Source organism: Python bivittatus, unplaced genomic scaffold (assembly GCF_059951505.1).
Source record: "Python bivittatus isolate LINGU-HERP-01145 unplaced genomic scaffold, Pbiv_v1 ctg000330_np1212, whole genome shotgun sequence".
Lineage (NCBI taxonomy): Eukaryota > Metazoa > Chordata > Lepidosauria > Squamata > Pythonidae > Python > Python bivittatus.
The window spans coordinates 13,009,029-13,022,792 of record NW_028277058.1 but is presented as its reverse complement, the minus strand read 5'-3'; the positions used below and the strand labels follow the sequence as shown (position 1 = coordinate 13,022,792).

General features: G+C 34.9%; 1 protein-coding gene across 3 annotated transcripts in view; it reads right to left on the bottom strand.

Annotated features, from left to right (window-relative positions):
* The window catches only part of DOCK4 (dedicator of cytokinesis 4), a 220,746-nt gene that overhangs the window by 140,809 nt on the left and 66,173 nt on the right, over positions 1 to 13,764 (bottom strand). For all 3 annotated transcript variants that reach the window (XM_088141722.1, XM_088141721.1, XM_007426684.4), the window contains exon 2: positions 280 to 363. In XM_088141722.1, coding sequence (XP_087997848.1) covers positions 280 to 363 — 84 coding nt within the window. The remainder of the gene's footprint in view (positions 1 to 279; positions 364 to 13,764) is intronic.

Sequence of the window (13,764 nt, the reverse complement as noted above, 5' to 3'; positions counted from 1 at the left end):
AAAATAATTTCCTTGTAATCAGAGATGCCTTTTTACAGCAACCAACTGGCTAGATTAATTAGAGTTATTTTGGACTAGATACATTTTACTGTGATACAAGCATCTCTGATTTCAATAGCCTTTTGCTTATAGAAAATTAAATTTGGCTATTATTATTATTATTATTATTATTATTATTAAATAGGCTTTAATGTTTAGCAAACATTTGTATTTCCCTTTAGCATAATTAGGTGAAGTCTCTTATCAAGTGACAATTGCTTGCTTTTTTTCAACACTTACCATCACATTTTTCTAGTATTTGAACAGTGTCTCCAATCTCCAGCGATAAGCCATGAGGGACTGTTCCTCGAAAACTTGCAATTACTGGAAAGATATTAAATTCTAATCAATCATATTTTTTAAGTAAGGAAAAAAGCCACATGTTTGATATTCAACAGTGTGCTATTTATACACTATAAGCAAAAGCAATCAGTTAATTAACTTCTTTTTTTCCCCTTAAATTTGCAATGTTACAAGCAGAAATATCACATCCCTGGATTTGTGGATACAAGTAACAGCCTCCTTTTATTTATTTATTTTTATTAAAAAGGACGGTTTGTTTAACAGGGGAAAAAAGAATTTACCAAGAAAACAATTTATAGTCCACAAAGTAGATTTTTAAAATTATATTGCATGAGCTTAAAGAGCACAAAAAGGATAAAGAATAAAGATAAAAAAGACAAAATGAAAAATAGAACATAAGCAAAACATTGTGAAGGGGAATTCTGATGACACTTTTCTCCCCTTCCATTCTTCTTCCCAACACTACTTAAATATTTATGGTATAGTTTTAATATTTAATATTAAATATGGAAGATTTTTGTTTACTTCCAGAACTATTCAAAGTGACAATTAACTATAAAGTCCTACATGGTTTTAGGCCCAAGATGGTTTAGGGACTACTTACTTCCAAATCATCCCACCTGTTTAAGTCATTAAGCCTGCCCAGTATGCTGTCTAGTGATGGGCAACTTGAAGCCATCTGCACTCTTGTCTTAAACTGTCATTAATCTGAACTTAGATTGGATAGCTCTTCAGACAAGTGTAGTTTCTGATAGCCAGGCCTTTAGACATAGAGCTGAAGGCTACCTATCAATAATCAACATATAGACAGCAAAAGGAGCAGATGGATAGGATTGTATTCTGCACCTAGAATATATCGCCATTTTGGGTGAAGCCAATTATAAAACTACAGACAAGGTAGTGTAGTATCCACAGAGAGGATAGTCAGTCTTGGAAGCCTCATGGCTATCTTTGTTGTGCTCTCTTTTAAATTAAATCAATTTCAACATGATTTATTTTAAAATTATTTTGAGTTAAGTAGCATGTGACTTCAACTGTAACTTCAGCAGCATACAAATGTCAGTGCGCTTGTGAAAGGGAAACTAACAAAAGTTAATGCACATTCAGATATTATGTTCATGGTGAGGTCACAGCTACATAGCTGATGGGCTCTGTAAGTACGCTAAGCAGATTATATAATAAGCTGGCATTTTCCAGCATACCTGAAGGCAACAGGTCAGTTTGAGGAAGTTAGACCGTCTGTGTGTCATAACAATTCTACCCTCCAGCATGAGAAAAACTAGTGTGCTGCACCTAATGCCTTCCGGTATCAATTATTCCAGGAGCTTTCTCATTCTGGATCATGGTAGGGCACTCCTGGGTACAACTCCAAATCTTGAGAGAGACTGCTAAGGCAACTGATTGCCATCAAAGCAATGAGAAGAGAAGAGAAGAGAAGAGAAGAGAAGAGAAGAGAAGAGAAGAGAAGAGAAGAGAAGAGAAGAGAAGAGAAGAGAAGAGAAGAGAAGATCCTGGTTCTCTCTTTCTTTATACAAATGAATATTTCAGACTGAATGAACATGCATGGTTTAATGACTTGGGAAAGGAAATGATAAAAACCTGGAAATAAGTTTAACTGGTACACAAGACAGTAAATTCATTAACATTTGGACAAACTTATATTCCATAAACCCAAGGAAGAGAAAAGAGCAGAAAGTGAGACCAGCAACTGTAAAATGTTCAACCAAACAAGACCACGGGTGCAGAAAGAAAGGAAATCCATTAAACTGACTGAGAAAGCAAGATTCCAATAAGAAGGAAGCAGCTGTGGAATTGCAGATGTACATGGAGAATTACTTATCATCTCAATCAAGGAACAGCAATGATATTTCTAGTCTCAGCTACATGATAAATTGCCTTTAGAGTACCAGCTGCTCTCTCACAGATACTGCTTGTAAGTTTCACAATGGAAAGCGGAGGCAGAGGACAGCATGCAAGGTCAGTGACAGCCTTAAACAGTAATCCTGAAGGTGCTTCCTCTCAGTTATGATCTGAAGAAAACAAGTATATTTATAAAACCCTTTCCAAAGAGAAAAACTTAACATCACTTACTTCTAATACAAACAAGATTTTTTTTTTTAATTTTGTTTTTCAATCAAACATTTCTGTGCACTGAAACAAGCGAATGCAAAAAAAAAAAAGTATTTCAAGACTGTTGCTGCTATTAAATTTGTGGGTCCTATATTCCAATGAATAGGCAGATTCACAGACAATATCAAGAAACCTCTATTGATAAAAACTCACAACGTAGTACCACCACTTCAGACTTCAGGAGAATAACTCTGAAGGGCTATTTATTCAAAGAACCTGCCGGTAAGTATGAAACTGCAAAAATACACAAAGACAATAGTGGGTGACATTTTAGGATACATGAAGAAAGGAAATTTATAGAAGGCAAGTTTTCAGTGTTCCAATTATCTTCACCTCAACAAGAGTGGCAGGGGCAGCACAACTTTGTTAAGCTGTGGTTGTTAAGGCCCCAGGCTAGAAAGCAGGAGACTGAGTTCTAGTCCCGCCTTAGGCATGAAAACCAGCTGGGTGACTTTGGGCCAGTCCCTCTCTCTCAGCTCAACTCACTTCACAGGGTGGTTGTTGTGGGGAAAATAGGAGAAGGAAGGAGTATGTTTGCCTTGAGTTATTTCTAAAAATAATAAAGGTGGGATTAAAAAAAAAACTAAAAAAAAGTTTTAAAAAGTTAAAAACGTAAAGGGAAATTATGGCTTCAAAATGAACAAGCATGCGGCCTGTTTGTAACTATTCATACTGTAATCATAAGCTTCCAGTTGTTCAGGGAAAGTAAGGCACACTTTCTGTTTGATTATTCCAACTGGGAATAATTGGAATAGAAGTCCCAACATATTTGAAAGTACCTAGGTTAAGAGAGCTTCTGGTATGCATGGTTGAAGCACTGAGGGAAAGCCTCTCTTGCCCTTAAATGAAGCTCCTGACACACCACAGTATCCTGTTAATCATCTAGCAAACAGGACAACCTCTGTGTCACAGTTCCTATTGTAGAAACTTCATTTCCACTGCTAAATTAACTTTCAAGCAGCAGGAGGTTCTCCCTGCATTATTTCACTTTTCCTTAAAGCTACACAAACTAAAATTAGGCCTTGCCTTTCATCCATGCCAGATTTGGGAAAAAAGATTGGTGATGGCTGAAAATAATAGTTGGCTATTAAGCCAAACCAACATTTTGTAGTCTGCTGCTACTCATGACAAAACAGAATGCCAAAGATTCCTTTCAAAAATACTTCCAAAGTTACTGTTATTACCTGAAAAAATTGTATTTATTGACAGCAGTGAAGAATCTGCTAAATTGGGAAATAACTGAGCCTCCAAAATATGCATCGCTGTCTGTCCACTGAAGCATTTTCACCCTGAGAAAATAGCTGATGCTGCATACATTCACCTATATGCAAATCTATGTGCTGTTTTTGCAAAATTCCATGCTGAAAAAGTCAGTAAGCGAATCAAAACTGTCTCATTTGCAATATAGCTCATCAAGGGTATCTTTTGTCCCAAACAGTAATATACATAAGGAATGCAGGTTAGCTGATCCTTTCAATATATACTTGCACTTACAAAGAGACTTTCCTTCCATTCAAATACTGCATAATATTTAAAAGACTTCTCCCTATCATCTTCTTGAAAGCCTAGATACTTTCATACATATGCAGTACAGGCATTGCTATTTCATTTTTTAAAATAAAGCATTAATCTACAGTTTTTGGAAAGATTCACTAGGATACTTACGTCTTTTCAAGCCATCCACCTTTCCCTTGGAATCTTCCTGGATCACACAAAACTAGTCTCTGGATTATTTCATGCCATCTTAACTAGTACCATAATTCCCTTTGCTTCACTGATATCCTGCTTATTGTGGGTGAAAGCAATCACTTCTATTTTTCACAACATTATCTAATATCTCACTGAAACGAACTGAAATGCCCAGGGCACAACCTCCTAATTGCAGATAGTAACTGCTGGTTGTCAGATGTTCTGAGATTAGAACCAGAATCTTTGGTTTAGTCCAAATTTACAATTAAGAAAGGGAAAATGGAATATCAGTGAAGAATTGTAAAAATAATTGATTTAATATTGCTTGATCATTTAATTTATCTGTACTATATATTTTATTTATTTATTTATTTATTTATTTATTTAATAGGCTTGTCCCCGCCCATCTCCCAACAATGGGGGACTCTGGGCGGCTAACAACAAACTAAAATCAAACATACATAATTAAAAGTCATAAAAACCAAACTTACAAAGATAAAAAGGCTAAAAAGTCCAAGAGGCTGGTAGAGGCCACACCAGGCCGCTAAGGGTCCAGCCAACCCCATTTCTGACATCCTCCCTCCCCGCCCCAGGCCAGATGGTAGAGCCAGGTCTTCAAATCCCTCGGAAAGGTCTGGAGTGAGGGGGCGTGTCTCACCTCCGGGGGGCAAGATGTTCCAAAGGGCTTTATTATTTATTTATTATTATATTATATATTATATATAATAATATATTATTATTTATTATTATTATTTATTATATTGGATAGAGGGATTGATAAATAGTGTTTGCATTTATTTTATTGTTCCCCAAGGAGAAATAGGACTTTTAAACTTGACTTGAGCAATGAACTAATTACGGAATTTATATTTGAGCAATATAAAGTGAATGGTCCTTTTTTGATATATAGCACAACAGACAGTTGGATCAATCAGCATTTGGAACCTTAAGATGTATTTTAAAAGCTATTTCGCCTAGTTCCTTTATCTTTACATTTACATACATGCATACATGTATGTAGCAATATAAACTTGAACAAGCAGAAACTAATTATATGTATACAACACATAAAACTTTAAGAAACAGTATAAACATAATAACTGATAGCTTATTAGCAGAAGAGTCTATTGTTCTATCAATGAACAGGATAGTGGTAGAAATCTATTGTCATGAAAGAACTTGAGCTAAAATGACATAGGTATCTAATATGCATCTGTAGGGATATCTGCTATCACTATTAGTCCAAGTTAAAATGTAGAGTTTCTCCACTCCTGAACAGAGCACAGTTAAAGCTTCAAATATCTGCAAGACTCTGGATGTACCAAAAATTAATGAAGCCTGGCTAGACTTTTAGAAAACTAACTTGCTTTCCCCTCAGCAGGGAAAAAGCTATCACACTGGGTATGTGTTTCTATACTGCAAGCCAAATCAACATAATTTACTCTGCTTCCCAAGTATCTTTTGGACGATAGCACAGACTCAACTCATTTAAGATCCAATTCTCATTTATTTCTGAGATGAAAAAATCCTTCATTTCCAAATATTTCTCTTTTGTACTTTTTTGGCAAAACTATAACCAACTGATCACCTAATCTTCAGCTAATATTTTATATTATACTTTGATGTACAGTTACACTTGAAGTAAGTCATGCCCTGCAATTTAGTATGAACAGTTTAAATAATAATAAAAAACAATAGTATTAATCACCTGCAAAAATTCAACACCCAAAGTGATGGAAATTCAAAAGTTTGGAAGGTTAAAACAATATTCTTTATCCAAATTTTATATTTTAAATACACTTGTAGAGCCTAATTCTTAAAAACAAAAATTAAAATTAAAAAAAAAGCATCATACCATTGCAGCTATAGTGTTTATTCCAGCTCTAAACTATAAAAATAAAAATCTACTTGAGCATCAACAAGTTAGTTCTGCCTGATTTCATTCCAATTCTCTTTTTCTAGATATGTAACAAAAAGTATGACTTAAGGAAAAGCAATCTTACATTATTTACTCAATGTTTAGTGTACAGAGTACACTAATATAACTCATTTTCCCTAACAACTCTGTGCCAGGTCACTGGGAAATAAGACAAAAATAAAATACAATTGCCTAAGGCTATCCTGAGGAGTTCATTCATGAGTAAGAGAAGCACCAATCCACCACCTGTAATGACTCTTACGCACAAAGACTTTTTACACAGATCAAGCTGATATGTTGAAGCTTCTATTTTGTAACTGAAATACATGTTATTCATCCAAAAGTGCTTGCATACAAATAGGTGCATTTTTGCCAACTCTGAGCCAGACCAGGAAAAACAACACTTGCCTTATTCAACTGGAAAGACTTTATAGAATACTTACAGAAAGATTGTTTTTAAGTAGTACTACTATTTAACAATTTCAATAACATCTGAAAAGAGTATTTTCACATTTTGTGTAGCAATCTGTTCTAACGCAAACCATTTTCCATTACTGAACAGAACCTATATAGCATGGTGATTCCTGTATGTAAATATTTGATCAGTGAATCAATGATCTTTTCAGGCACCAGGCTCCATTGAACAATGATGCAATTTCAGTGATGTTCTCCAGGTGTTCTGCAGGTGTCCTGGCAGTCACGGACATCCCACTGTTGATCCCTGGGTTTAGGACTACAAAGGTTTGTTTAAAATCATACAACCCATCTATGAATGTTGCTTATAAATAACTATACAACTTTGGTATATTTTATTTCCAGTGGAAGACAGTACATGCTATCCGGATTCTGAAAACCACTGCTGTTGGTTAGAAATGTAAATATTTTTGCAGATTCCTCTATAAACTTGCATCTCTGTCTAAGATACATCAGCATAAGGTTAACTGTTTCTCCAAAGCATAAGATTTAACATATATGACATAAAAAACTCTATATGACCATACTTTACCATAAAGCAGTGGTCTTCATCCTAAATTTTTGAAACTGGTTTTCATGGTTATTTCATTTTTTATTAATGCATCAAAATTTCTCTGAACTTTTTAATACATGAAATATAGCCAGACAATATTGTCAGAAATATGAAAATTATATAATTAAATGTTCCTTTGAATTCTGTCAAACCATAAAAATAGAAGGATTGTTTCGCTACCCACCATTCTTTATCAAGTTGGGTATCCACAAAAACATGTCAGGTATACACATACAGGTGAATTCTGCTTTGCCCCACTTAGAGCTGCAGCTGCAGCTGAGATTAGCTTATTCTTTCTGCCTATTCCTCTTCATGACTTTTAGTTTAATAATGCTATTGTCTTCTTTCCTACTTTTCTAAGAGACATTAAAAAACACACAGAAAATATTAAGCTTAGATCAGCTAAAAGTAATGAACGGAAAGCAATAAACAGGAGGTTGCCAAGTGTGAAAATTCAGGAGGATTTACTCCAGTGTTATTCTTTGTGTTTCATGTTTGAGATCCCTCATACCCACAAAAGTGATAGTATTTAACTTGCCCAGATTCATACATCAACTGAATTATTTCTGCCTCTCAACATTTCTCCATGCTGCTATGACTTAGGCAAAAGCAGTACATCTGCACATTTTGAAAGAAAACTTTTTCCAATGGGAGAACACAGAACCTCTTAGCAAGGAAAAAGAGGCAAGAATATAAAGAATGATTAAAGGGAAAGTCAGATTAGCATTGATAGTTTGTGACATTAATTTCACAATTCTATGGATTTTTCAGATAGACTGAAATGAAAAAAATGGTTCCCAGTCTTATCTGTACAGAAAAAATTATTCTACATCCATATGTAGACTTATTAACACAAGGAGACTTTGTTTTATGCAATCTATACAAAAGACTATGCAATCACAGTATGTAATAACAGAACTTTCCCTAACGTTTCCCCTTTATGGGTACGGACTAACTCCAAAATTTCCAGCCAGAATTTCTCACGTTGACTGAGAATCTGTAAAGCAGACCAACTTCTTTGGAAGGTCCATATTGGGAAAAACTCCCATAATGTGTCAACAGCTGTAAACAGAGCATATTCTTTTGAACTCAGTTCAGCAACAGCTTTCTGTTTCCATCATAAGGCCGATGGAATAGATGCAAGTTTGGCATCATTAAGCAAGCTTCACTAACATTACAACTTTCTAAAATGTGAAATTTTGCTATTCATAGTTCTCACTCTGGCTGGTATATTACTTTAATAAAAAGAAAAAAGATGTTTTCAGTTTTACTTGAAAAGGCTGCTGATTATCTCAGCATTTTGTCCTGCTGCGACTGTGAAAGGCAAATGTTGTGTTTTTTATTTGTTCTAGCCACGGGGATAACCAACTTTCTTTGCATCTCTCAACAATCAAAGACCCTCTGGAGCCTGTAGGCATGTTGATGAAGCTCATCAGTGAGAAAGTTTTCCCAGGATCAGTTCCATCAAACACAGCAGGTTTCATTCCATAGCTTATCCAAATGTGATTTTCAGAGAGTTAAAAGACAGGACATAATGCCGGATGTTGATCTGCTAAGGAAGGTAGAGGTTATTAACATTCAATACCCTACACCTTTAATTAGAATACCCTTTGATTATTGTGCTATAAGCACAATATCTTTGGTTTTTTTAAAGAGGAAGATATTAAAGAACTTACAATTCATCAGTATTGTGTGATAAATCTACTGGTTCTCTTTCCCACTGTGAAATCAGTCAAATTGTCTTGTGGTCCTGGAACCTGGTCTCTTGCATTATCATAAGGAATTGATGTAATTAATTACATCCATCTTTATTCAAACTTTTGTCTTAAGAAAACCTTTTTAAGGAAATTGCAGATGGAAGATTCTTGGTTCTACCAATCAAAAGGCACATGTGGTGATTCCATCTTTCCCTCCATAAGAGAGTGTTTTTCTAAACTTTAAAAAAAAGCCACAACAAGTGATTGGATAAGACAGGACTGTTGAAGACAATTTCCTCCCCTCCCCTATTTCCTTTGGAAATATTCATTAATAATACCATCAAATATTTTACTCTTCCTCCCCCCCCAAAATCAGTAAGTTTGTAGGTTTCTGACTCAAAGAGGTGAGAACAGGAGAGCATATAAACTCTCTCAGAGCCATTAAGTAATACAATCAACTTAAGCAGTAGCATTTGTAAACTATTTCTTGATTACTTTCTCAGTTAAACAATCCAATAGAAAAACAGCAAGAACAAATGCAAGTTATCTACTTTCTGAAATAAATAGTGGAGAAGAATAGGGAAATACTATTACCTACTGAAATCATGTCTCTATACATTAAATCATATTCCAATATATAATATCTACACTATAGTAAGCTATGAAACTGCTGTTCCAATTAAAAAAAACAACACTGTTCTAATTCAATGGGATTAGCGAAAAGGTCAGCACTGCAATTCATTAGTCCAAGCAAATACAACTAATAATTGTCCTCAAAGTCATGCCTGAGCTTTCCTGGAATGAGGAAGAATCAACCTAATCTTATCTGATATCTAAAAGTGCATGTATTTGTGTGTGTGTGTACCTGCATATACAAGCAAATACAAGGAAATTAGACATACTTTTTTAACTTCCTGCATAATGCTAATAAACCTTGGATTTTAAAAATGTGTATAGACTCTGACAGAGGCTTAGACCTCCAAATAAGAATGATTATTTCCAACTATGACAATTTAAACTGGTTTTATGCAAATATGTTATGCAAACTCTACAACCGTATGTTCCAAGAGTATTAAGACAGAAAACTGTCATGATACACTTATTTGCTAGGAAATGTGACTGTGGATATTTCTATTTTATTTATCTACCACATTAAATGTTTTGTTGTTTATATGCAGTCTACTCACTAGGCAACTGCCGTAGGCTAATTTAAAAGACCGCCAACATTGATAAAGAACCCCAATTCCAAAATTTACAATTAAAAGAGGTGAATAAAAATAGTAATTCTAAATTCACAATAGCAGTGAGATAAAGAGAACAAGGTTCAAATTATTTTACCTTATACTAATGTGAAGCGAATACAATTATTGTGTCCCGATGCAAAACTTAATGAAAGAAAAAGTAGGGCCCAGCTACCAACCCAAGTGATCCAATTCTACCAACAAAATGTTGCCAACTTAACTTGTATTTTTTCTCCAAGCTTCCAAGACAGTTGACGATTTTCTTTAAAATTACTCTTCATGGTTAAGAGCAATTCATAGGCTGTGTCCAGTTAGAGCAGAAGCTTCAGTGTATCACCAGGATTTGCTGAAAGCAGTCATCAGCCATGGTAAAATACAGGGCAGTGAATTACACCAGGGGATAAAGGTCCTGTACCTTTCCTACTCATAAGGATTTACACTCAGGCTGATGAGGAGACAGGAGACAATTTTGTAAACAGACATCTGCAAGCTCAGTAAAAAGACCTACCTCTCCTCACCAACCTTTACAGAGAAATTACAAAAGGAGTCTTAGGAGATAAATGGGTTTTCAAACGGGAAGCAGCTGATTTGCTTGAATTCTTCTATACTTGTCCTCTTTCTTTCAATAATTCTTAAGAAGACTGTGAGATTCATGCCTTGGGTAAAGATTACTTTCAGTTTGAGGCAAGTCCTTGGCAATGTGTAGAACAAGAACTCTTTGAAGAAGTGTAGATTTGGCAGCAATAAAAAATGTGAGGCTGAAAATTGAAACTCCAGTGTTGCTTTGAATAGGTGCAGAAACCTTCCTTCTCTCATCATTTCATTTTGCTTTATATAGTTTTTTTAAAAAGGACCCTCCCCAAACAGGATGCACTTTGACCATCTGATCATAAACCCATAGATTTTTATTCTTTATTTTAGGGCACTGGTATAGTATTTTATATTATTATATATACATTATATATTAATTATCAGAATGCTTTACAAAATAATCTAAGTAAGAAACAAGGTAGAGAAAACATACAGAACGTAGCTTCTGGATTTTTCCCCACCTCTTTACCAGAAAGTCTTATGTGTTTATGTGTATATATGAACAGGTTACCTACCCTCCATTTTGGGTCTTATGACTATGCAGGAGAAGAAGGGAAGGGGATTTAGAAGAGAGTAGTTGTACTCATTCTGAACTTTCCTTCATCCATAGGGATGCATTTGGGAGCAAGTTTTTTCTCTGAAGCAACTAGCCAGATCTGGCCATTTTCAAACTCGTTTTCTTTTGCTGTATTCTTCCCTCTCACTAAATTTAGCTCTCTTCTTCAATTTTCAAAGCATTATCCTGCTGACTGACAGACAGAATCCCAAATCCTTTTGCATATTTTCCCCAACATTTTATTAGGGTAGAAAGGTATCTAAAGAACTTGCAATCTAAATCTCATTGGTGTGCTGAGATTTTAAAAAGCGAGAAAAAGAGAATACAAGCAACTTCATGGATACTTCAGTTTCATTTCTGCTGGCAATAAAGTTCAGAAGGTTAGATTAAGTAGAATTCTGCTCTCAAAGAAAGCCCACATTGGGACCACTAGTGACACATCTAAATAATCTACTGCTGCCTGTTCTGGAACACATTATATTAAACAACATCATTTCCAAGTCACCCTGATCTTTAGAGAATGGACTCTGTCCAAAGCCTTCCATATATATATATATATATATATATATATACACATACATACACACACACACACACACATACACACACACATACACACACATACAGACATTCCATGTACCTCTGACATGCCTACAGACACCTATATTCCCACTGATATCTCCATTAGCAATCTCCAGACTTCTGTAGCTGGGCATTTGTTCCACAACAGCCATTATGTGAATGGACAAACTCCCATGGTATCCATTTTGTGAGACCATTTACTACATGGTATCAAAATTTCAAAGATATCCATTAGCCAAAATGTTTGGGGAACCCTGCAATACTTGTAGTGTCGTTTTTATTACTTGTAAGTGGTCTACTGAATTACCTTGTATTTTCTAGTCCTGGCTCTCTGAAAAGAAGGGGGGGGGGAGATGGCAGCTCAGCATGTTGGAACAAACAGCATATTATATCAAATCTAAATGTGAAGGGTAGATTTGAAAAAAAAAATCTTATTTTTCAGTTCTTAATCTTTGCAAATAAAAAACATTATTCTTTCAGGCATCAATATAATCCAAATTTCATGGAGCTTTTATGGAGATCTCAAGATTTCATAGAAATTGGATTTGTTAGTGTTAAAGCTTGGCAGGATTAACTGCTATGCAAGGGAAGAATGCAACCTCTGGCATAAATGTTAATAAAATTAAATGTAAATAATCTTGATTGTCAAGTTGCATTGCTTAATGTATTAAGTTAGACATGTACTAGACATAGTTCTTCTAACCATGCTGTGCTACAATCTGCATGAGGACAGTGAAGTCAGTGTAAGATCATTGCACACAGCACTGGTTCTGCTTTTACATGTACTAAAAACCACACTGTCTTCCCACTGTCACTGTGCTCCAGAAAATGAGTATACAAACACAACCTTATACTTTTGAGATAAACTGTTCCATTTTCTAACACAAGAAAAAGTTGAAACCACAACTTATAGCCAAGTGCCACCCTTAAGCATCATTCTTTTCATGATTTCAGCAAACCATTTCAGATACTTTGCTTTATAGTTTTGTTCTAAAACTTCTAGGGGTTTAAGTACATAAATGTAATTGTAGAATTCAGAAATGCTTTGAGTAAATTTTGCAAAATATATTTTATTTTTTATATGAGCAGTTGAGGGGCCCATCAAATTTTTATACCACATTCCAACTGCTTCTTTGCAATTATAACAATATTTTCATATTTTATAAACCAATAAACAAAATTGTGCACAAATAGATGAGTGAACATGCATGCTTAAACTAAATGTTTTTTTTAATTAAGTAATTCCATATTATTAAAGGTATGTTGACCTGACTTAGTCCATTTTCACCTAACAGGATCAATAATACAGAGGAGAAAATTTGCTTAACTTCAGCTCTAAGCAAATAAGTACTGTTGAATTAGTCACTAAAATTATGCATTATAACAAATGCTGACAGCTGGAATTATAGCTTTGGTGAGCTTGCTCCTGAAAAATTTTCATGCAAGCAAGTTCACCGAAAAACGTAAGTCCACAAGAAAGAAATGCTCCTCTTCTGAACAGCTCCAGTTCAAATTGCTAAGAAGAGTTACTCACAAGCTTACAAAATTCTGATCATTATCTCCATAGAAACAAAAATGGAAAATATATAGCAATGCTTAGAAAAGTAGTACACAGAACTCACTGGAATGTTTAATCTTGTCATAAGATCCTTAAGTAGGTCAATAAGAGCTTAAAATTTTTTGACAGGCAGCAAAGAAAGGTTAATGCCATGCAAATCACCTTGCCAAGGAAGTTGATGTTTTCTCTTTCTTTGGGACAAACTTCAATCCCAGGAAAAAGTCAATGCTCCAGAAGCAGGGGAGGGGGGAATTTTTAACAGGACCAAACTAGTGACAATTTAAAACAGAATAGTTTAAGATTAGTGTTTTTTGTTTTGTTTCCCTAGCACAAAAAAAAAAATCATTGGGGAAAATCTTTCTCCGAAGTCCAATGACCACTGATCGTGTTCTATGTACATAGAATACCGCCTGGCTATTGGATAGTGAAAAAC